Source organism: Chiloscyllium plagiosum, unplaced genomic scaffold (genome assembly GCF_037043375.1).
Source record: "Chiloscyllium plagiosum isolate Xiang-an unplaced genomic scaffold, Cpla_swu_hap1 HiC_scaffold_43, whole genome shotgun sequence".
Taxonomy (NCBI): Eukaryota; Metazoa; Chordata; class Chondrichthyes; order Orectolobiformes; family Hemiscylliidae; genus Chiloscyllium; species Chiloscyllium plagiosum.
The window spans coordinates 11,024,267-11,048,964 of NW_028270181.1; the positions used below are offsets into that span (position 1 = coordinate 11,024,267).

A 24,698-nucleotide genomic window follows, 5' to 3' on the forward strand; every position below is an offset into this window, starting at 1 on the left:
CAACATGCCAGCCATGTGATGCTTCAAGCTGTGACTAATCCCACTGAGGCTTGTGTATCAGCATTGAGACACAGAATTCCGTAATAGAGAGCCCTAAGCTTTTAGTTGACTCTTCTACAGTAAGCAAAGACAGGTAACTTGATGGTTTTGAAGTTAGAATTCAATCTTGACCTAACAAGTAAAACATCAATCCATTGGCAATACAAACTTTGAACACTACAGAGAAGAGAGACATATTAGGGTTAGAGGGGTCTACAGCCATTATTAGATTGATGAATTGACTCTCTAACTTCAAATAATGTTGATCCTGTGCAGTGTAACCTGTATGCCTCACTGTCTAAGCACCTTTTTAATTTCTATATCCTTGTTTGCTCTGATCTCCCTGTATTGCTCGCAAAACAAAGCTTTTCACTGTACTTAGGTACACATGACTACAATAAATCAAATCAAAGCATAGGAAAAGAACAGTCAGCCCATCGACTCTGCACCAGTCAAAAACAACCTAACTATTCTAATCCCATTGTTGTCAAAGCTTCTTGTCTTGCTCCCATCAGGACAAACTCAAGAATGCCAAATTTAAAATTATCACTGCAATTTATAACAGGAGAAAACTGTGCTAATTGGCTGGGGGCTTGACTCTAATTGGCCGACATTGCGACATAGAAAGAGCAACAAGGAACTTGAGGTAGTTTCCCATTGCTTTCCACAACAAAGTCTCAAAGTTGACTTCCCAACCAATCAGCACTGTTTTCTCTTGTGTTGTAAATTGTTGTGGTTGTTTGAAATTCAGCATTCTTGCATTTGTCCTCATCAGTGCAAAACAAAAAGATTCTGCAACTGTCAACCAACATGTTAACAAAATGGAATTGGATTGCGATTTTTTTCTATTCTTTCACGTCCTGTGCGCATCACTGGCAAGGCCAGTATTTGCTGTCCATTACTGACTGCTAGGCTGTGTTCTTGAGCCACTGGAGGTACTCCTACAATTTAGGTAGAGGGTTGCAGGATTTTAACCCAGCAATGTTAAAGAAATGTCGATATATTGCCAAGTCTGAATGATAGGCGACTTAAACAGGTAATTTTCCTGAGTGCTGTTCCCTGGGTTTCTGCTGTTCTTGCTCTTCTAGGTGGTGGAGGTCACTCATCTACAAAGGTGCTTGGCCAATTGCTGCAGTGCATCTTGTAGATGGTATGGACTGCTGTCCCTGTGCACTGATTGTAGAACAAGTAAATATCTAAGATAATTAAACATGGTGGACAATGTACCAATCAAGTAGGCTTCTTTGTTATCAATAATGTTGAGCTGCTTGAAAGTTGTTAGTGCTGCCCTCACCCAGGCAAGTAGGAAGTATTCCATCACTCTCTTGACTTGTGTCTTGTAGATGATGTAGGCATTGGGGAGACAGGAGAATTTCTTGCTGCAGAATTCCTAACCTCTGATCTGCTCTTGTTGCCAAAGTATCTGTATGTCTGAACCAGTTCAGTTTCTAATCAATGGTAACCTCTCAGGATGCTTGTACTGTTGAATTTAACAATCAATGTTGCTGAAGATCAAAGAGAGGCAAGGTTAGACTCTCTGGTTGGAGATGCTCATTGCAAGGCACTTGTGTGGTGGGTATGTGAATTGTTGTCAGCCTAAGCCAGAATGTTATCCTGGCCACAGACACATCAGAAACCAAGGAGTTGTGAATGCAGGGGTTTATGGTTTACAGGTTAAAACAATTGGAGCAATCAATGTAAATTTTGTCGAAAGATTTCAGAAATTCATCACTTTGAATCCCAACTCTAAGCAATTTGCACATTAACTGCAAGATTCCTAGCCTTTCTCGGTGAATGGTCTGCTACTCAAAAAAATACTTAGAGCAACAAAATTCAGGGCAGTTCAAAACTAGGGGGCATAGGTTTAAGGCAAGAGGGGAAAGATTTTTAAAAAGGGACCTGAGGGCAACTTTCTCACACAGAGGGTGGTGAATATATGGAATGAACCACCACAAGAAGTGGTAGATGCAGGTACCATTACAATATTTAAAAGTCATTTGGACAGGTACATGAATAGGAAAGATTGAGAGAGATTCAGGCCAAACCCAAACAAAGAGGACTAGCTTGACTGGGAAACGTGGTTGGCATGGACATATTGGACCAAAGGGTCCGTTTCCATGTTGTATGACTCTATAACAGCCTCACTGTAGTGGTAGCAAGTGCATGTCTTTTTAAAAAAAATGTTATTTTGTTAATTAGTTTAAAACCACAGAACATATGTGTTTCATGATGGAACCACATTGTTGCAAATATGTGGAAAAGCTGTGGGTACTCTTTTAATGTTCAACTCAATTTTGTGGACAGTTGAACTGACTGGTACGGCACAGCAGAAATATAAATAAGGAAAGTTGGAGGTTTGATCTCTCGACTGCAGGTGCAGCCTTCGAACCTACTCTGCATTCATTTTTAATCTGTATCTTAAGTCTATCTACCTGCCTTGATTTCATCACCTCTCAAAAATATAACCAATTTCAGCTTAACATTTTCAGTCGACCCCTAGCCTCAACAATTTTCTGAAAAGTTTTTTTTATATAAAACATTTCAAACTTCTACTACAATTTGTAAGGAGTGTTTGTTGCCATTATCTCCAAATGAGCTGGCTCTAACCTGAAAAAGGCAATGCCCCATTTGTATTGGACTCTGCTCTTCCACACTCTCTGGATTCAGAGGGAGTGAAGATAATGGAGGAAATGAGAGGCGTGAAGACTGACATTAGTGATGTCGCTCTGAGCGGATAGGGTTATCGATTTAAGACAAACAAAAACAGAAGTAATCATCATATCTGTTGACATCAGGAATAAGATTGACATAGCCCAAAGTAATTTTGTAAAAGGTAAAGAATATGTTAACTACAAAACTAAAGCATGAGAGGAAGAAAAACTCATGAGATGCAGCATTGTATGCAATTTCCTGTAAGCCTCTGATCATTGTATAATAAATATTCACAGAAGAAAATATGTTGAGGCACTTGAAATACAAATGCTGAGATGCATGATCCATACTTGTAATTTTAAAGGATAAGGTTAATAGAAGAGATACTTGAAAATGCAGGACTAAAAGAAAAACTAGTATCCAGAAAAGAAAATGGGAGTATTTGGGCCATTGGATCAGAGCTGAAAAGCTACAGAGATTGCTTCAGGAGGGCGATCAGCCAGCAACATGAAGAGGGGTCGACCAATGAAGCACTGGGCATTGGATATCAGAGTGGTTGCCAAAAAGCTCCAGTGTAAGGAATGGGCAAGGCAGATGAGCTCTGGTGTTCCGTGTTAGCAGATCACCAAGCAGGAGTAGCCCCTAACAGGCCAAGAGACCAATAATAATAGATTAGAGGTCTTGCTCAAGATTGCCATCTAAAGATCAACTGTTACGAATCACTGGTAACACTACTCCTTAGTCAATTCGTACCCGAGATTATGCTAACAATCACCCAGGAAGATTCTCATGTCTACAGAACTATATCCTTACAAAACTCCACAGAACTCCCCACCTCCACCCAATAAGGGATGAATGAAAATCGGGAATGGGTTTGGTGAAGCATTCAAAAGGTGAATAGGAGATATTCAGCTAAGCATCTCAAATTGTGGATCATTTGATTTCCAACTCGGATGCTGGAAGTATAATCCCCAAAAGGTGTTGCTTAAAATTAGTTTGGCATCAGTTTACCAATTAGACTGCCAGAAAGATCAGCAATTAGGATCATAACTTGGGAGACAGGGTTTTATGGGGTGGATAAAATCACAAACACAAAGCAATCCACATTACGCAAAACATGTCTTCAGTGATCTAAAGGACACGGTAGATCAGAAAGATGCAAAAACTATACCTACCCAGACTCACTGATTGGACAGGGGCACTGTACCAAGGAGAGAGAGAGAGAGCAAATGAATGTGTATGCAGCAGTATGACAGGCTGGTGGCACAGTGTGCGCACTTGGGCACTGATGCACTGCGCCAGAGTGAGAGATGCAGGTTCCTACACACTGAGCTCTCCACCCAATGACAAGGTACCTCAAGCACAGAGAACCTAGCCTCATGCTCATTCCTAGGATTGCTTTGAGCATCCTGGTTATAGAAAGTTATCTGGCAGCCTCTGTTGTAGGATGCAACCCTTTTTTGTGATGGAAGGGAAGAGAAAGAGAGATGACATACAAGGAGAGTGGGCCCACATATGAGATGGGAGTGTATTAAAACAATAAGTTGAACAAGGTAAGGAATTTTGAGTGAGGAACTGAACTTATCCTTACAGGTTGGCACTACCCTGAACTGGGATCTGAATAACGATGGAGAGTCCAGACTCAGCAACTTTAGAGCTGCTTGTTCATTTCCGAACGTTTGTCAGAAACGCTACTGAAACAGACGAGGTCCATTCTAACACAGTTTTTTTTAAATAAAAGCTCAGATTCAGCAAACCGTTATCGGCGCGCCCTCTGCTGCGTCCCTCGGAAATTACGCCAGAAAATACACCACTTGTAAACTAGCTACCAGTATTAGAAGTCAGCCAGGTCAGTCCACCAGCCCCCTCTCCCCAACGTAATGCCTGCCCTACTGGATGCAAAGCGTGGTCTGAACAACAGCAGATCTTACAGAAGCGTTTGGGAAGAGGAGCAATCTCAACGTACAACCAATAAAACCAATGCAAGTTTTTTTTTGTTTGAAATCTCATTGTAGTTTCTCAAATCCAAGGGAGAACAGCACACGGGTGGGACAATAAACTGGAGACCTGCATGACATTCGCAGTTTGTGACAGTGTTGAATAAAATAGCAAAGGGAACAGAGGCTATAAATAGCCAGGTTTGTGTGGCGCAGCCAGTGCGTGGTTTAGATATGGACAACGTGATTTATCGCCTGGATAGAGAGGGGGAGACAGAGACGCTAATTCTGATCTATTACTCTGCGTTAGGACACTCTACCAGGAAGAGGTGTGTTTGGATTGTTCTTTTCCCTCCTTTCTCTGTTTTGAAACCCCACCCGCTCCCACTCCTGCCTGCAGGTACAAATGACAGGCATACAATCAGATTAGCTCTCCCTTCTCTGATCCGCTCCTACACCTGCATTGCGGTTGGACTGACCCCCCCACCCCCAACAAAAAACACAACAGCTGACCTCCCCATCCCTTTAACCCTGCTCAATCCTTCTTTGTCCTGCACTCGCTTTAAAATGAAGGGGGAAGCTCTCTGGCTTCCAGAGCCTTTAGTGTTCCATTAAACAATGGAAATGTTTCTGTCAGTCCCTGTCCAGGTTAATTTCCTTACAACACAATCCGATTTCGGCATTGTAGTGGAACCATTCAAGCCGCGTCAGATGCATCTTAAAAGAACTTTCCAAAACAAAAGGGATTAGGAATTAGAGGGGCAAATTGTCATCTGTGGGGAATAAACGTGCTTTTTTGAAAGTGGAAATCGATAGGCTTCACTTTACATCTTAGAAGTCACCACTCGGAAAGGGTAGACTTTTTACTATCCCGATGCTCACTTGAGAAATAAAACCATTGAGTAAGAGGCGTATTGAGTGGCTACAGAGCAGAGTTTGCAAACTGCTTCCTACAGTAAGAGGGTAAAGCGCAAATTGGCTCGAGATTTTAAAATTAATAAATAAAGAAAATCGTATATGTTTAAAGTGACAATTATTTCTTTGATCTGAACCGCGGGTGTGGGGCTTCGAACTTTTGTGGTTCTTGTGTGGTTGGTAACAGATCCGGCTGTTGGTCATTATGAACTAGTTCCGGTCATTATCAATTCGCTGTGAATTATTTAAAAGGAGGGGATTTGTTGGTGCTGCTCTGAAACCAGCCGTTCGCTCTGGTGCATACAAAGAGAAGAGAACACTTTAGCACAGAATCGGCGCTGCTCTGTCGCGGTCACAGGCAGTTTAACCTCATCCCGGCTCTATTGCTGTAAATAGAGCTAGCTTTCCCTCTAGTCCTTGCTCTCGACACACACACACACACACACACACAATCGGAAAGACTGCTGCAAAGAAATTTCTCTCTTCTATTATCTCATACAAAAGAAACAGATCAAAGCAAAACTAAAATCCTTTCGCCCCTTAATATCCACCCTGTTCTTTCCGGAATAAAGTTTGGCAAAAGCCAGACAGGAAGGACATTCGTCCTTAGCAATCTCACTGCTGTCAGTTTATGTTAATCTACAACACCCTGACAAAATAGCAATACGCAACAAACTATTCTCGTTTTCACAATCAACACTGCTTTGGTCAAATGTTATTCTACTGAACAGATAGATTCAGATCTGCCAGCTTCCTTCCTCTGTGATCACACTGCAATCGAAATGGAACAAGAAACTGTGATGGGTGGGTACAGGGAGAGAGAGAGATATTCCTCGGAGCGTTCCCACCTCCCTGACGCTGGCATCAAATGCTTCTCAAGTCTGCACCCCAGTGAGCGTCCCTTGTCCGTCTTCCAAGGAGGGAACGGACCCTCTCCACAAACACACACTCATACTCTCTCTGTCCAGTCACTCACCTCTGGCTGACAGCTTCTTTGTGTTAATTATCTTTGCAGCAAATTCCTGCCCCGTGGACAATTTGACACATCTGCGAACAACGGAGAAGGCACCCCTGAGGAAGGATAAGGGCAAGAGAGAAGACAAACAGGGGTTTTAGTCCAGAAACACTGGGGATTGGGGAGGGGGGGGGTGAAGGAAGGAGGTGGTCAAAAAACAAGGTGGTGATGCTGGGGCGGGGGGGAGGAAAGAGGAAAGGGAATGTAGACAGCAGCTGGATGGGGGCAAGCTCCTGGCAAGCAAAAGGTATAGCATACTTTCCTAGCTCTTCATACAGCTGGTAGTCGTCGCTAAACCTGGTACACGTTGCGGTAGTAGCCATGTTGAAGTGAAAATCCTGGAATTGGTTTGCATACACTCGCCTGTCAATTGGAGGGAGGGCAGATGAGGAAACCACTAACGCGAGATTACAAGACAGAGAGAGAGTGACTCTATACTGAGGAAGTGAGCGTATCCCAGAGCCAGCAGTGTTGTTGGAGCGCTGCCTCGTGATGATTTTTCCTTGCAAACTTCTTTAAGGGGTGCGTTCTCTACACCATCCTCAGCCCAAAAACAATCTTACATTGCAGGAGGAGTGAAGCCGCTGAGCGCAATGCACCATTACAGCGTGACGAACAATTACATTGTCCTTTTAAGCGAGAGGAAATTTAAGGCTAAAACACTCTCACAGCTACATCATGTAGTTCTCTAAAATGCGTTGAAGTCGCAACTGGGAAGTTTTGCAACAGACTTAAATCACGTGTTAAAAAGGGACGGTTGTCATTTATTCAGTGGTATGGCTGGAGGGCGAACATCCGACTTTCGTGAATTTGTTACGTGCACAGAATTGGAAACATTTAGCCACAGGGGATATAACTAGCTCCAGGTGTTTCATAGCTGCCACTGTCCTGGCGTAGAACAGGGTGGTAGATCGGAGCCTCCAGCAAGAAAAGATTTACAAAGTACATAGGCACAGAATACTCCTTACACTGTACAGAATTAGGAACCCAACATGTCAGATTGTCGATAGTGTTGTACAGGGGGATCCTGAACCAAGTGTAACCTTCAGATGGGACAAAGTTACAGCACGGAGGTAGCTGGGACATAACACAGATATGGGGTCCAGCACGAGGCAGCGCAGGCAACCTTCCCAGTTTTATGATAGTGATTTTGACATTGTGCGATGGATTTTTGCTTTAAAGGATTGGGATGTGGCAGCATTTATTGCCCATCCCCAGCCACCTTGGACAAGTTGGTGGGGAGCAGCCTTCTTGAGCTGTTGCATCGTTTGGAGTAAAAGGAAACCCACTGAGCCATTAGGGAGGGAGTTCCAGGATTTTGACTCTACAATACTAGTAGAGAAACAGCGGTATATTTCCAAGTCAGGATGATGAGGGGAACTTCCGGGTGGTGGTGTTCCCAGTTAACTGTGGTCTTGTTCTTTTATGTGATTGATATCACAGGTTTGGAAGTTGCTGTGGTGCTTTCTGTAGAGTTGATACACACTGTCGTTACTGTGGGGTCAGCTCTCCCACAGCTGGTGAGGAGGACTTGGAATTAGAAATTTTTTTTAGAATTAGAATCCCTACAGTGTGCAAAGAGTAACCCACCCAGACCCATTCCCTCACATTTACCCCTCACTAAAACCTACACTACGGGCAATTTAGCATGGCCAATTCACCTAATCTGCACATCTTTGGATCATGGGAGGAAATTAGAGCACCTAGAGGAAACCCATGCAGATACACGGAGAACATGGACAGTCACCCGAGGCTGGAATCGAACCCAGGTCCCTGATGCTGTGAGGCAGCAGTGGTAACCACTGAGCCACTATACCAAAGGATGCTGTCTCTGGGTTTGCTATTGTCATTTCCAGTACCTGGGCCAATGCTGGGTGGCTTATCTGATTTATTCCTTTCCCTTAAATGATACTTTATGTTCTAAAATTATAATCAAATAAAAAAGGCTGGACATATTCACCAGGTCAGGCAGCATTTGTGGTGACTGGACTTGCTGAGTGTACTCAGTATTTTCTGTTGATATTTCTGATTTCCAGCATCTACACTATGTGTAAATGGGTGGATACAACTGAGTGGCTTGTGAGGCCATTTCAGAGGATAGTAAAGTAATTTCTGTGGGTCGGAAGTCAAATATAGGCCAGTTTTTAAAACATTCATTCACAGGATGAGGATGTCACGCACTAGGCCATCATTTATTGCCCATCCCTAATTGCCCAAAAGGCAGTTAAGAGTCAACCACATTGCTGTGGATCTGGGGTGACATATAGGCCAGACCAGGTAAGGATGGCAGTTTCCCTCCCCAAAGGGCATTAGTGAATCAATCAACATGGGATTCATGATCATCTTTAGACTCTTAATTCCAGATTTTTATTGTTAACATTCCACTGTCTGCCATGGCAGGATTCTAATCTGGATCCCCGTAACATTACCTGTATCTCTAGATTAATAATCTAATGATAATTTCACTAAGCCATCACCTCCCCAGAGTGGATAAGGATGAACCTAAGTGACAATAGACAATGGCTTTATGGTCATCATTATACTTGATTTAAATTCAGATGGCATTAATGAATCAGAAATTTATTTAATGTTGCTCCATAATATTCAATAGAAATAAAAATGTAAAATGGGTTGCCAATTCATTAGCCTGATTCTACTCTCTATCTCATAATTTCAAAACTGCTCCCTTTCCCCTGTATATTGCTATTAAAAAGTAAAACTATATGACATAGGAGCAGAATTAGACTATTCAATCCATTGAGTCTGCTCTGCCATTCAGTCAAAGCTGACATGTTTCTCAATCCTTTAAGAGGCACTTGGATGGGTACATGAATAGGAAGGGTTTGGAGGGATATGGGCCGGGTGCTGGCAGGTGGGACTAGATTGGGTTAGGATATCTGGTTGACATGGACAGGTTGGACCGAAGGGTCTGTTTCCATGCTGTACATCTCTATGACTCTACTGCCTTCCCCCTCACTAATCAAGAACCTATCTATCTCTATCTTAAACATATTCAATGACTTGGCCTTCGCAGTCTGCTGTGGCGATGAATCCCACAGAATAACCACCCTCTGGCTGAAGAAATTCCTCATCTCAATTCTAAAGGGTTGTCCCTTCACTCTGAGGCTGTTCCCTCAGGTCCTAGTCTCTTCTACTAGTGAAAACATCTTCTCCATGTCCACTCTATCCAGGCGTCTCAGTATTCTGAAAGTTTTAGTTCTGAAAGATTCCCCTCATCCTTCCAAACATTGAATAGAGACCCAGAGTCCTCAATTGCTCCTCATATAACAAGCTTTTCATCCCAGAGACTATTCTTGTAAACCTCCCCTGGACCCCCTCCAAGGCCAGCACATCTTTCTTTCGATATGGGGCTCAAATCTGGTCACAATATTCCAAATGCTGACCAGAGCCATATGCTGGCTCAGCAGTACATCCCTGTTCTTGTATTTTGGCTCTCTTGAAATGAATGCTAACACTGCATTTGCCTTCCTGACTGCTAACTGAACCTGCATGTTAACCTTAAGAGGATCCTGAATGAGGACTCCCAAGTCCTTTTGTGCGTCAGATTACCAAAGCCTTTCCCCATTTAGAAAATTATCTATGCCTCTATTCTTCCCACCGAAGTGCATGGCCTCACACTCTCCCACATTGTATTCCATCTGCCCCTTATTTACCCACTTGCTTAGCCTGTTAAAGTCCTTCTGCAGCATCCCTGCTTCCTCAACACGACCTGCCCCTCCACCTATTTTTATATCATCTACAAACTTAGCAACAATGCCCTCAGTTCCTTGGTCCAGATTGTTAATATATACCATGAATAACCCTGGTCCCAACAACATCTCTGCAAAATTCCATTAGTCACTGGCTGCCATCCTAAAAAAAGCCCACTTTATCCCTACTTTCTGCTTTCTGCCAGTCAGCCAATCTTCTGTCCAGCACTTTGTCCCCAACACTATGCTGTCTTATTTAGGAGCCTCCTGTGCGGTACCCTGTCAAAGGTTTTCTGACATTCTTAATAGATCAGGTCCACTGGCTCTCCTTTGACTAACTTGCTCGTTACTTCCTCAAAGAATTCTAACAGATTTGTCAAGCATGCCCGTCCCCTGCGTAAAGTTGTGCTGACCCAGCCCTATAATACCTTGCACTTCCGCGTACTTTGCAATGTCATTGTTAACCGTGAACTCATAAAATCGCTATAGTCCCACTTCCTCATTAGGGAGATACCACTGGTGGTAGGTTTAACCTGAGGGTCAACACAGCCCTAAGCATCTGAAGTCCTCGCTTTCTCCACAGCTCAGGTGAGCTTCAAGGTTGAGAAGGCAGCTCCTTTCAGGCAACCTGAGCTGATGTGGGAATTGAACTCACACTGCTGGTGGCACTGTATATCATAAACCAGCCATCCAGTCAGCCCAGCTACATCCATAAGTATAATGGAAAATGCCCATGTAAACCTGTCAAGCTACATAATCCCATTGTGTTATGATTAGTTGCTGCTAGCTAATTGCTCTGGGACAAGAGATGAGTTACCTCAAGTACTCTTCTGCCTGTATCTTATGTTAAGTATCATTGATTGCTATATGTGTTCATATTTTATAACAAACTGTACAATACAAATTGTTTATGGTTGAATAGAGAGCCACGTTGCTAAAACATTTCAACTTTGTCTCATCAAGACAAATGCAAGAATGCCAAATTTCAAACAATCACAACAATTTAGACAATAGAAGAAAAGTTGGCAAGTTGACTCTAATTGGCTGAGGCATCACCAAGGATGAAGCAACAATGAACAATGGGCTTTCAGATCCCTCGAAGTGAAATTTGTATTTTGATTGATGTCAAAACCATTTTTGTTTTGCAAAATAACGTATGAGAATTCAAATGTATTTTATGTATATTTATAGATATCGCCTGTTATTTGCTTCATTTAAGTTATCATTTGTAAATCTTCTCTGAAAGTATTCTGCTAGTTACACTCATTTTGCTATCAGCAGTGTCTCAGAACCACAAGGTACACAATCCAGACTGACATCCAGTATGGTGCTTAGGCAATGTTTATATGTGCTTGGGACAGCATATCTTTCAGATGAACTGTTAATCTGAGACTCCTAACTATTTTCTGGGATGTACATAAATGATAATGGGCACTTTCAGTGAAGAGCTGTGTGCTGGCCAATACTTCTGCTTGAATTGACAACTATAACAGATTATCTGAATGTTATCACATTGCTGTTTGTAGGGTCCTGCGGTGCACAAATTGGTTCCCATGCTTCCTACAATACAACACTGAGAAAGTACTTCATTGGCTACGAAAAGTTTTGGAACATTCTGAGATTGTGAAAAGCTCTGTCAAAAGGCAAATCTTTTGTTTTTCAGTGATTTTCAGGGTCCACCTTTGGTAGAATTTGAATGAAGGCAAATTGGCCATTCCACTTTGTCCTGAAAACTATTTTCTCGTGTGGAAAAAATATTCATAATGAAAGGGTAAAATACCGCTGGAGCTCTGAAATATCACTAGAATATACTGGGAGCACTCAGCAGGTCAAGTCACCACAGATGCTGGTGAAGATATTCAGCCTTTTCTGTTTTATTACACATTTATAACCTGAAATATACTAATGGAAGAAAGAACCTGCTTTTATTTCCCTTCTTTCATGCATTCAGGTTGTCCCAAAGCACTTTACAACAACTGGTATCTCACTGAAGTGTAGACACTGTTGTAATGTGAACAATCAGCTCTGTTCTGATTTGAGATTCACAAGACCCCAGAATCATTTCCCAGTGGTAAATTGCATTGTGCATTTATGGGCAGTGTAATGTAGCTGCAGACTTGTTGCAAAGTGCGAGACATTTCATTTTTGCCCCCGTACTGTGTCTCTGTTGCAATGAAATTCAGAAATCCAATATTTTTCAGCAAGCTTTCCAAATCCTCAATTGTTTACAGCAAATATTCAATTATCTGCAATATCCCTCCAAGATCAGTACAATGCTTTTTGGAATATAAAAAGCACAGGATTCAAATCAAAGTAACAAAATCTACATCCATCCCCCAGGAATTTGGATCAACTAATTCTCATGAAGCTGCTTTCTACAGGCTGTTGATTGATGGCTCACTGACTGTATCCCCTCACTCAATAAGAAACCATGAATCTGACAACGCAGCAAAATACCTAACGAATATGTCTTCAAACAGGAGTCCTTGGGACCTTGGAAGTCTGGATGACCTGGGGGAGTGAGATCTTTGTTTTTGTCATTCGATTGCTGAATCATTCTTCACATACTAAGGTTACTTGCAAATTATTTCTATTGTTTTCATGATTTAAGGCATTTAAGGCAACTAGTGTTGCCCTCTGGAAGTTAGGATCAGAGTGGGCTGCTAAAGGAGTGCCAACATTTATCCAGGGCTAGCCAAACATAGAATGCAATCAATGACTCATCTTTACTTGATGGAACACAGGACTTGGATGTTGCTGAAAAGAGGGTCATGTTAGTGAACCTTTCAGTTTTGCACCAAATGCAAGAAGGTCAAATTTCAATTTATCCTATAGACGAACAATTCTGATTTTGACATTTTTGTACTCGTCAGGTCAAAAGCAAAAATGCCAATTTCAAATGATCACAACAATGTGAGCAACAGGAAATGCAAGGATGTCAAAATAATCTTGTGTTTGTCCTTATGAGTACAAAATGAAAAGCTTCAGAAACATGGCTGTCTTTTCTGTAGTATTCACAATTAGCACCATAGATTCTGAGCTCAATGCATCCTTAGTAACAAAAAAACTCAAACCAAATCTAGACTGGCTACTGTTCCTGTTTTGAACTAGCTTTAGGCAGGCTCTTTCTGGATGCCCAGGTTGGAAAGTCCTGCTGTGACTCAGATACATGGCATTGCTTGCTGCATATAAATTACCACAAATAATTTGGCAAAAGGACAACTCTATAAAACCTTTCTTGAAAGAAACTCACTCGTGGAGTATAATTGGTATCAGAATGTACCTTTCACAGCATTGCATGGCACTAATTATTAGTTAAAAGCTCAAAGAAACCCTGAAATAATGAAAAGAACAACACAATACAAAATTATGACTCAGTGTGAATTAAATGGCTAATTTACATAGAACTGCACAGCATTTACAGCACAGAACAATTTGGCCCAACTGGACAATACGGTGTTTGTGCTACACATAAGCTTCCGTCCAACTTACTTATTTCATTCAAACTTATTAGCAAGTCTTTCAATTCCTCCCTCCCTCACTTACTAGATTTCCCTTAAATACATGTCTGCTGGTTATCTCATCTGCTCACCATGACAGTGAATTACACATATCAACCATTGTCTCAGTAAAGACATTTCTCCTCGAGTTCTGATTGAACTTACTAGTGACTGTCTTACAATTTTGAACCTATATTTTCTCTATGCCTACTTTATCAGACAGAGAGGTCAGTGGGTAGTAGTTGGTGGGATTCTAGTCTCACCCAGGACTTGATGGCCAAGGAAGGTGCGTTTGCAACACAACCACATCAATTATATACCAAGTTGCAAATACATCTGACACATATTAATGGCAGGTAGTGAGAGTAGGAGAGACTCCTGCTTAACTCTTTGATGGAAAAAGATTTGGAATCTCTGCTATCACTGGATGGAACTTTAGAGGCTGAGGGGTAGCCTCATAGAGATTTATAAAATCATGAGTGGTGTGGATAGGGTGACTAGACAAAATCTTTTTCCCAAGGTAGGGGAGCCCAAAATTAGAGGGCATAGGTTTCAGGTGAGAGGGGAAATATTTAAATGGGATCTAAAGGGCAACATTTTCATGCAGTGGGTGGTGCATGTATGGAATGAGCTACCAGAGGAGGTGGTGGAGGCTGGTATGATTACAGCATTTAAAAGACATGTGGATGGATACATGATTAAGAAAGGCTTACAGGGTTACGGGCCAAATAAGATGATAAGATATAGAAGCAAAATTAGGCCATTAGGCCCATCAAGTCTGCTGCACCAGTCAATCATGGCTGATATATTTCTCAAACTCTTCTTCCTGTAACCTTTGGTCCTCTTAATAATCAAGAGCCTATCTATCTTTTTCTTAATTACACCCAATGACTTGGCTTCCCAGCCTTCTGTGACGATGAGGTCCACAATTCACTCCCGATCCAACAACAATTCTTAAATTCCCATCCTTGCCATCAAACCGCCCCATCGCTCTCACACCCTCTCTATTTCTGAGGAGATCTTCTTGTCTCCAACCCACAAAGATATCTGCATTCCACCAATTCTGGCCAAGTGTGCATCAGTTATTTTAAGTGACTATACCAGACACCTTCCAAAACCACAAACTCTTCCAAAGCCACAAACTCCACCAACTAGTTGACTAGCAGATGCTGGCAAATAGAACCAGATTAATTTAGGATATCTGGTCAACGTGGATGAGTTGGATCGAAGGATCTATTTCTGTGCTGTGCGACTCTATGATCTATCTGTAAAAAGTGCATGTTGCCACAGCCTCTTGGATGCCCTGAAAGAACTGTAACACACCATCACCACCTCCCCCACCAAGCCTTTAACAACATGAAACAGCTCAATCAGCTCAGAGTTCAGCACTTCTCTTTTCTAGTGAAAACAACACCAGCTTGCTCAAGCTTTCTTACATGTCCTCAATTACTTCACCTCCTGTACAATTTGTTGGGGATTAAAACAAGAGGAAGTTCTTGATTGCTTACACAAAAGCTTTGTGAAAATGTATTTATATAGATTGAGGCTAAGTCCAAGTTGAGTGTGAAATAATTGCATCTCCACCAGCTGTTGGGAGGCAAGACTTGGTACTCGTTGGTTTCAATTATGTAAGGCTGCTTTTGGAATTCTCAGTACGAGATGGCCTGCATATAAAAGGGAAGCTTTCAAAGGAAAAAGTCGATGTTAAGCAATTTGGGCAGGAGCTTGGGAAGACGGAAAGCTGCAGTGCAGAGATAATATTCAGGAAGACCCATCAAAGATAACACAGGCTGGCTGCTGCAAGGGCACTGGGAGGAGTCATTAATGAAAATGAGGAAACAATGCCGTCAAATTAACATGACACACATAAAGAGATAGTAGTAGAGAATGAGGGAATTTCTTGACGCCAAGCTAACAAAAGACTAAGATTAAAATTGTCAGGCAGTACTGTGTCACAGTTCATTGTGGTTAACTACAGTGGGATGATGCTTGATCCAGGATTTCCACAACAGGATTCCTAATTTGTAGCCAACCTTAAAGTGGAGCTATAGAATGGGGGAGACAATTCTCCCTTAGAAGTTTCTGGGCTCAATCTTGTGTATCTCATGGTTCTCAAGGGACCCAATGGAGTTGTTCAATCCCCGAACTTCTCAGTAATATTACCCTCAGAGTGACAGAGCTTTGCAAAGAAGGAACATCTAAGGTTGGGTAAATGTCTGTGCAGAGGCATTACGGTATGTGTGTCAGCTTCAGCACCCTATGTTAGATACAAGAGTAGGTCATTTAGCTCATCAAGTTTTTTCCAGTGCAACAGGAGCTCCAACAGCAGGTGGTGATGGTGATGGTGATGGTGATGGTGATGGTGATGGTGATGGAGGGTACTGAGCAAGGGAGGCAGATAGATCTTCAGGGCCTTGACCAGCAGGTGGCAGTAGTGAGGGGCTGCAGTTGGAGTAGTCAAATGGACTCTCACTGGACAGAAAAGATGTACTGGTTGGAACAAGGACAGGATGGGAAGGATGAGGAGACAGATAAAGTAACTGGGGTCGAAGAGTGTGGTGCTGGAAAAGCACAGCCAGTCAGGCACATCCGAGGAGCAGGATCCTGATGAAGAGCTTATGCTCGAAACATGAATTTTCCTGCTACTCGGATGTTGCCTGACCAGCTGTGCTTTTCCAGCACCACACTCTTCGACTCTCATCTCCAGCATCTGCAGTTCTCACTTTCTCCCAGACAAAGGAATTTCTCAGCCTAATGTAATCCTCATGGTCATTCCATGTACATAGTTTAAATAGTTATTTGTTTATCCTGAGTAGCCCTTCCTGTTTGTAGTGACCTTATGCCAGTGGAATAAAGAATCCCTGCTTCCTGATCTTTGGACCTTCTATTTATTCAAAACCCATTTTACAATTCTGGCATGTTAGCAGGATACACATTAGTATAGGGATATCCCACCAGATTTAAAAACAGATGCTTTTACTGCTCAACCATGACTATAAGCTGAGGTTTCTAGTAAATTGTTACCAAGCAATACTCCAGTGGAAAGAAGTTGCAAATATCTGTAGTGTTGGGACTGAACGTATTAAGAGATATCTGTCCTTGGAAGACATCTTTAGTGACTGCTATGAGCAGCACACTATGAGGTTGGCAAATGAGGTTCAGGAGTTTTTGACCTTGTTCCATGTGTTTAAGATGCATTAACTTAAATGGGACCCTAGAAATTTGCAAGGATCTCTACAAGTCTCTTGGTGATGAGAGATCCCATGCTGGCATGAAATTGCTTCTCTGCTTTGACCAAAGCACATCTCACACAATTGCTACAATAGTTATCAATATCTGCATCGGTCCCAAGCTAAGGTCTAGCCAGGAGCACCTAAATCCTGTGAAAGAATGAGAAAACAGCAGGAAATGGAGAGGATTCAAGCTATGAATGAATGTAAATGCTCAAAACCTGAGAAAAGATCACCTACATTCTGAGCTGGACATTGCAGGAAACTAAAGCATGTGAAGGGAGGACAGACATATGCACAAACAAATGCCATATGAAGAAAGCAAATAGATAGGGTGGTGAAGGAGGCATTCGGTACACTTGCCTTTATTGGTTAGTGCATTGAATAGAGTAGTTGGGAGATCATGTTGTGGCTGTACAAGGTACTGGTTAGGCCACTTTTGGAATACCGCATTCAGTTCTGGTCTCCCTGCTATAGGGAAGACATCATGAATCTTGAAAGGATTCAGAAAAGATTAACAAGGATGTTGCCAGGGTGTACATCTTTATGACTCTATAGGAGTGACAGACAAATGGAATGAACAAGATTTAAAAGAAACAGAAAGAAAACAAGATATAGTGGAGGAAGGTATGAAAGATGGATCGTTGGTAAATAAATAAAACAAAACCAGCTCATTATTCAGCATCAATTTTAACAGCTGAAAAAAATATCCCCAAGCATCTCCCATTTAATGTGGTCAATTCAATCTGATTAAAGGATAAAATTTAGGTAGAAATATTGAATTTCTGTATATTGTCATACCATTGTATCATCATCGAAATCAAAAGCTTTATTGGCAATGAATATTATTTGTACATACTTTATATTGTGAGATATTTTACAGACTAAAAATTGCCTAATTTTAGCAGCAATATCAAATTTCAATTTCTGTTTATTTATGGTGTCTGACATGTTATGTCAAGCACAAAATAAAGCAGAATTTGATTTTGTTCCATATTCGCTTTCTTGTTCCAATTTCTCCCTTTCTTCATTTGTCAATCTTCATTCCAGTTATCCTTTTACTCTTAAATAAAGTAAAGAACTGTGGATGCTGGAGATCTGAAACAAAGGAAAACTGAAAGTGCTGAAGAAACTCAGCATACCTTTCACTGGACTGAGAAATTAACACAGTTGCTGCCAGATCTGCTGAGTTTCTCCAGCAATTCTGAAATTTGATATGTTGATGAGGTACAATTTCACAAATAAGATTTAAAATAAATAGACGATAAGGCAGCCCGAAACCCATTTTTATATAACTCACAAATAGTATGCAAAATAATTAAGAATTTAATGAACTCAATCTAAAAACACTTGAGCTATGAGTTTTAATGCAAAATGCAGAGAGCAGTAAACCTTTCACTAAAGGAAGGATACCTGTATTTTGCCACATATCACCATTATTTGTATGCTCAAATGACTGGAATTGTCCAATCATTCAATGCTTCAATACTTTGTTTTATTGTAATGATTTTTGTGATATGTTGAGTTATGATTATTGGCTTTATTTGCATAGTTAATTTGTCATTTGCTGCGATGATGAGTTTTAAATGAGCCAATCTATCTATCTATCTATCTATCTATCTATCTATCTATCTATCTATCTATCTATCTATCTGTCCTATCTGTCCTATTTTATCTACCTACCACCTTTTTATCTATCCATCCATCCCCTTTCTATCCATCCATCCATACATACATTATCCAGCTCAGAAACAGGCTAACCAGGTTTCCTCAACTGAACTAGTCCCATTTGCCTGCATTTGGCTCAGATCCCTCAAAATCTTTCCTATCCATATACCTGTCCAAAGGCCTTTTAAGTGTTGTAATTGTGCTTGCCTCTACCACTTCCCCTGGCAGCTCATTCCATATATGCATCACCATCTACAAGAAAATGTTGCCCCTCAGATCCCTTAAAAATCTTACCCCTTTCATCTTAAACATATGCCCTGTGGTTTGGCATCCCAAACCTGAGCAAAAAGACCTTCACTATTCACCCTGTCCATACCCCTCCTGAATTTACAAACCTCTATAAGTCACTCCTCGACCTCCGATGCTCCAGCCTATCCAGCCTCTCCTTAAAATTCAAACCCTCCAGCCTCGGTAACATCCTTATAAATCTTTTTCACACCCTTTCCAGTTTAATAACATCCTTCCTACAGCAGGATAACAAGAATTGTACACAGTACTCCAAATGTGACCTTACCAATATCTTGTACAGCCGTAACATAATGTCCTAGCTCTTGTATTCAGAGCTCTGACTGATAAAGACAAGCATGCCAAATGTTTTCCTAACTACTCTGTCTACCTGTGATGCCACTTTCCAGGAACTATGTACCTGCACCTCTGTTTGACAACATTCGCCAGGACCCTACCATTAACTGTGTAAGTTCTGCCCTGATTTCTCTTACTATCTGTGATTAAACATTCCACAGATTCACTATTTTCAGACGAAGAAATACTTTCTAACCTCCTTCTAAAATTGGCAATCCCTTACTCTGAGATCCTCGACTCTCCCACAAGCAAAACTATTGCTCAGTGTCTGCCATTTCAAATCCCCTAAGAATCATATATATTTAAATAAGGTCACCTCTCATTCTTCTAAACATTAATGGGCACAGACTGAAGCTTCTCAACCTCTCCTCATAAGAAAGCCCCCCATGCCCAGGATAAATCTAGTGTATCTTCTCTGCAATCCCTCCAATGGCCAGTATATCTTTCCTAAGATGAGGGGACCAAGAGGGCAAAATTGGAGGAATTCAGATACCTCAGGGAGTTCTAGACTGGAAAGAAGGTCTTGAAGGACAAAGGACAATGTCTCTGCCTCTGAGCTGAAACTCTTGGGTTTTCCAGTACTTTATAGCCATGGAAAATACATTCATAATCTTAGAGGGCAGGTTAGTGTTGAACTTGTAAATCCTTCCAACACCTATGTGAAGTAACATTACCTCTAATTATTATTCTGCTGCTTGGACCTCGAGGTCCATGCACAACAGCAGCTTCTGGAAATGGAAGCCAATATGTTGGCTCCCAGTGGCTTAATGACAGGCAGAAAGAGTAGTAGAGCCATGCTTGATGCAGAGTGACACCCCTTAAACTTCAGCCTCAGGATTCAGGTTTGTTTCAGGAAATCCAAACAATGTAAAATGATCAGAAACATGTGCTTTGTCTCATGCATTTTTGAATGTGGTAGGTCTTCTAAGTCTAGAGTGGGAGGCAAATACAGAGATTGCAAGAAACAAGGATATAGATAGATTTGAAAAGAAGAGCAACAGTTTTAAACTTGAGATATTGCTGAACTAAGAGCCAATCTCACTCAACAAGCTATAATGAGTGAACAGTAATTGGTGCAAATTAGGATATAGGTTAAAGAGCTTTGCAAGCCATGGTCAAAAGTAGGAAGCCAGCCAGAAATACATTGGGACAGTTCAGTCTTGAGTTAACAAGGCATGGATAAGGGTTTCAATAAAAGCTAAGATGAACCTATGAAAAATTTTTGTGATTTGAATATGAATCATAATTATCCATGAGTGATGAAGGTAGGGTTAATAATGACAAAGGTTAGGAATAACGCCTGTAAATTTGAACCCAAAGAAGTAGATAGCTATTAACAGCTCAACCTGTGAAAAGCCCAGCCCACTGTATGAGTCATAAAGAACAAAGGATGAACCATGCTTATTATTCATGTCCCACACAATCTCACTGAACAGATGTTCTCAAACCTTTCACTGAAAATCTTACTGTACCCTTCAAATCAGGGGATTAAATAACAAGCATCAAGGCCCAACCTGTACAGAGTGCTCACACTCAGACCCTCCTGCACTAAAGAAATCGGAATCAGCATCTGGCCATGTTTAATCATTCTGCATCACCACCAGCATAGAGAAGTCGCAGTCTGTCATTATACTAGGGATAGCTTTATAACAGAAAGCTTTAAGCACATTGACTGTCAAGTCAAAGCAGCTCACCACCACTTTCTCAAGGGCAAATAGGGATGTGCAATACACATTCCATTAATGAATTTTAAAATGTGGCTTCCACATTCACTGCTCCCTGCTTGCCGGATGTTGATGGTGGTTTGTGGTCTAGTTCCACTTTGAGTAATATTTGCATATCTCTTTGTCCTAACCCTAACCCATCAAAATGCACACTATCATAAACTAGATAAAGATATTTTTTGACTTACCACTCAAATGTATGACCACAGACTGAAAAGTACAGAAAATAATAGACTTTCAAGATATACAACTCGGAAGAGGGCTATCAGCCCATCAGTTCATGATGGGTCATTGCGAGAATAAACAGCCAACTTCTCTTGCTGCTCTCCATTTCCTTAAAAGCTGATCTCTAGCTGTGGAATGACACTGCACACAATGAAACGCAACAACAGAGAAATTAGAATGTTGCATAGCCATTAACCCATTGTAGAGCAATGAGATTGCAGTGTGTATGACAATATAGCATTGGCAATTAGGTACATGACTTTGTGGAGAGAAATTAGACCAGTCTGTATCAGGGGCAGAAAATCTGTAAGTATAGAATGTACAATAGCCGACGTAAAGGAGCATTGAAGACCCCAGGAGAATTTGACCTGAGTCACTCAAAGATAGAGGGAATTGCCACAAGTTGCCTGAAGATATATCCAAATGTTACTCAAAGTGGAAATAGACCAAAAACTGCCATCAATATCCAGAAATTGGACTGCAATGGATGTGGGAGTCATATTTTTTAAAAATTCATTAATGGAATGTGTACTGCCCAATCCTAGTTGCCATTGAGAAGGTGGTGGTGAGTTGCTTTGACTTGACAGTCAGTATAATGAAATTATGCTCAGCATTCTGTTATAAACCCATCCCTGCTACACCAATGGCAGACTGTGGCTTCTCCATGCTTGTAGCGATGCAGAATGCTTAAACATGGGTAGGGAAAGATTAACCAGTACATCCAAAATGCCAGCCCGAATACCACAACCAGACACTTCCTATCTTTGTTCCCCTTGACCCCCCCCAACCCATTACTGCTCCAACTCTAACCCCACAATAGGTACGTAATACTCCTGCAACCTGCAAAATATAGAGAAATATCAAAGAGCCAATAAAGGAAAACAAAACACTCAGAAGAATTTGTCTCTAATCTTCTTGGGTTATACCCAGCTCCTTCTAACATAAGCAATGTATTTTATTGCAAGCTGAAATTAGCAGCCCCAACAGCAAATATGTCCTTTGTTTCAAAGTAATTAATTAGTATAAGTTTTATCAATATTATTAATTTGTGTGGAGAATGCGGTACAAAGCTTTGTAAGATTTTGTTGAACTTTTATTTCTTTGTCAATCGAATATGACAATTATTTTATTCTACTCATATTGAAAATTACTGCTGCAGCACTTCAATTGCATGCCAGGGCATGCAGTGTGACAAAGAAAAGGGCTGGTCCTTTCTGCCAGATAATTGGCATACCACATTGGGAGGGGTGAAAACAGTTGGTCAGTCTTTCTGCAATTGCACCTTGCCAATAAATAATTCAAATGTCTGGTGAATATTGGCCTGGGTTTAGCTTAAGGAGAGTAGCATGCAGAGAATGTAGCCACAATTTGTTTTTACAATCCTGGTGTGAGAGCATGCAACATGAAGTATCTATCATCCCTTTGCTCGCTGAGCCATATTGGTTTAATATCCAGCAGCTCCTCAGTTTCAAAATTCTCATTCTTGTACTCAAGTCACTCCATGGCCTCACTTCTCTTTATCCCTGTAACCTGCTCCAGCACGATAACCCTCTAAGACCATAGAAGCCCTCCAGTTTGGAAGCAGGCCATTTGGCCCATCAAGTCAACACCAACCATCCAAAGAGCATCCCACACAGACGCCGTAACCCTGCACTTCCCATGATTAATCCACCCACCCTGCATATCTCTATACACCATGGGGCAATTTCCCATGGCCAACCCACCTAACTTGCACATGTTTGGACTGTGGGAGGAAACCAGAACACTCAGAGGAAACCCACGCCGACATGGGCAGAACGTGCAAACTCCACACAGACAGTGACCCATGGGTAGAATCGAACCCAGGTACCTGGTGCTGTGAGGCAGCAGTGCTAACCACTGAGCTACTGTGCTGTAGTCTACTCTCCATTAATTCTGGCCTTTTGTGCATTCCTGATTTTAATTGCACCAACATGAGCAGCCGTGTTTTCAGCTGCCAAGGGCCCAGGTACTGGAATACTCTCTCTAAACATCTCTACCTCTCTATCTCTCCTCCTTTAAGATGTTCTCTAAAACTGACCTCTTTCGCCAAGTTTTTAGTCACCCGTTCCTAATACAGTATGCCTTTAATTGATTGGATTCATGTTTTATATTCCATTGTCACATTTTGGGGAATCGTTAATACATTGACGGCACTATTTAAATGCAAGTTATTGAAATGGTAATGAAGTGCATAATCCCCTGCACAGTTTATCTTGTGTGAAAATTATGAAATAAATTACTTCATTTGCTTTATGGTGAAATGCATTGGTTTAGTGAAAACGTCATGTTTAAAAACAGAAGCCAAATTTGGATGTAAACCAGTGGTGCATTAAAATTCCTGACCTTGCAAATTTTAGTTAAAGAGTTGACACAAGTTCTTTTTAAAGTTTCACATCAACAGAAATCCATTAGTGGTCCATGTTCAATATTTAGCACTCCTCTGAGAATTGAAAACTTTCCCACAATGGAGTAAAGTGCACAACAGGCTTGGTTTTAACACTGGAAGTTTCAGAGATATAAATCTAATCACCAATTCTCAACTATTCGGTTTATAATCTGGCGTAAAATCAAAGTCCATATGGAACCTGAGATTCCTTGCAAAAACACCATTTAGCTCATTTGCCAATGTTAACTCTCTGAGAAAGCTATCCATTTGTTATGGACCAGACCAAATCCCCTCAAAATATTCAGAAGATAGTCCAGACCCTAACTGTTTCTTACTTTAAAGGTAAGGTTCCAGATATAATTTGATTAGTCAAACTACTAGGATTCAAAGCAAATCACATTTTATTTATCCACTAAAGTTAAAATACAATAAAACAGTGAAGGAATTGGAATTTTTTGTAAAAAAAAAGTCATCTTAACTTAAGGTTTTTTAAAAAGATGACTTTTTTCACAAAACCTTAAGCTATTTTGACAATGTGACTTAAAAGAAGTTCTGGGATTTACATAATAATGAACCAAAACCTGCAACCCATTCTAAAAGATGAAAGACTTAACAGCAATCTAGATTTGTTCAATATATCATTTTAATTGCATGGCTCTGTGATCTTTTACTATAAATTCTGTGTCTTATGATCCTGCCCCACTAGTTACCTGATAAAGGAGCAGCACTCTGAAAGCTAGTACATCCAAATAAACCTGTTGAACTATAACCTGGTGTGAATTTAAATCTATCTTCTCTTAGACTGCTCACTACCTGTCCCCCAGTCTCTTTCAAAAAGAAACCAGTAAAAAAAAACACCTCTTAAAGTCACAGTATCGTCACACACTTGATTCAATATTCTTGCCGTTTGCTCAAATTCGTTTTTGGCTTTTTTCAAATACGTAGGACAAAGAAACAATTGTATTTACTGTAGTTTGTGGCTTTCACAGCTGTCGGACATTCCAATGTGTTTTACAGTCAATGGAACACCTTTG

The 24,698-nt window shown here is 41.1% G+C and overlaps 1 protein-coding gene across 3 annotated transcripts in view; it reads right to left on the minus strand.

Annotated features, from left to right (window-relative positions):
• camk2g2 (calcium/calmodulin-dependent protein kinase (CaM kinase) II gamma 2) overlaps positions 1–7,110 on the minus strand; it is a 353,326-nt gene extending 346,216 nt beyond the window's left edge. The window contains exons 1-2 of one of the 3 annotated variants that reach the window (XM_087982388.1): positions 6,817–7,110; positions 6,520–6,614 (exon numbers count right to left, since the gene is read on the minus strand). In XM_087982388.1, coding sequence (XP_087838514.1) covers positions 6,520–6,614; positions 6,817–6,881 — 160 coding nt within the window. In that variant the 5' untranslated portion in view covers positions 6,882–7,110. The remainder of the gene's footprint in view (positions 1–6,519; positions 6,615–6,816) is intronic. The other 2 variants (XM_043679072.2, XM_043679073.2) reach the window with 2 other exon arrangements.
• Positions 7,111–24,698: the final 17,588 nt, after the last annotated feature.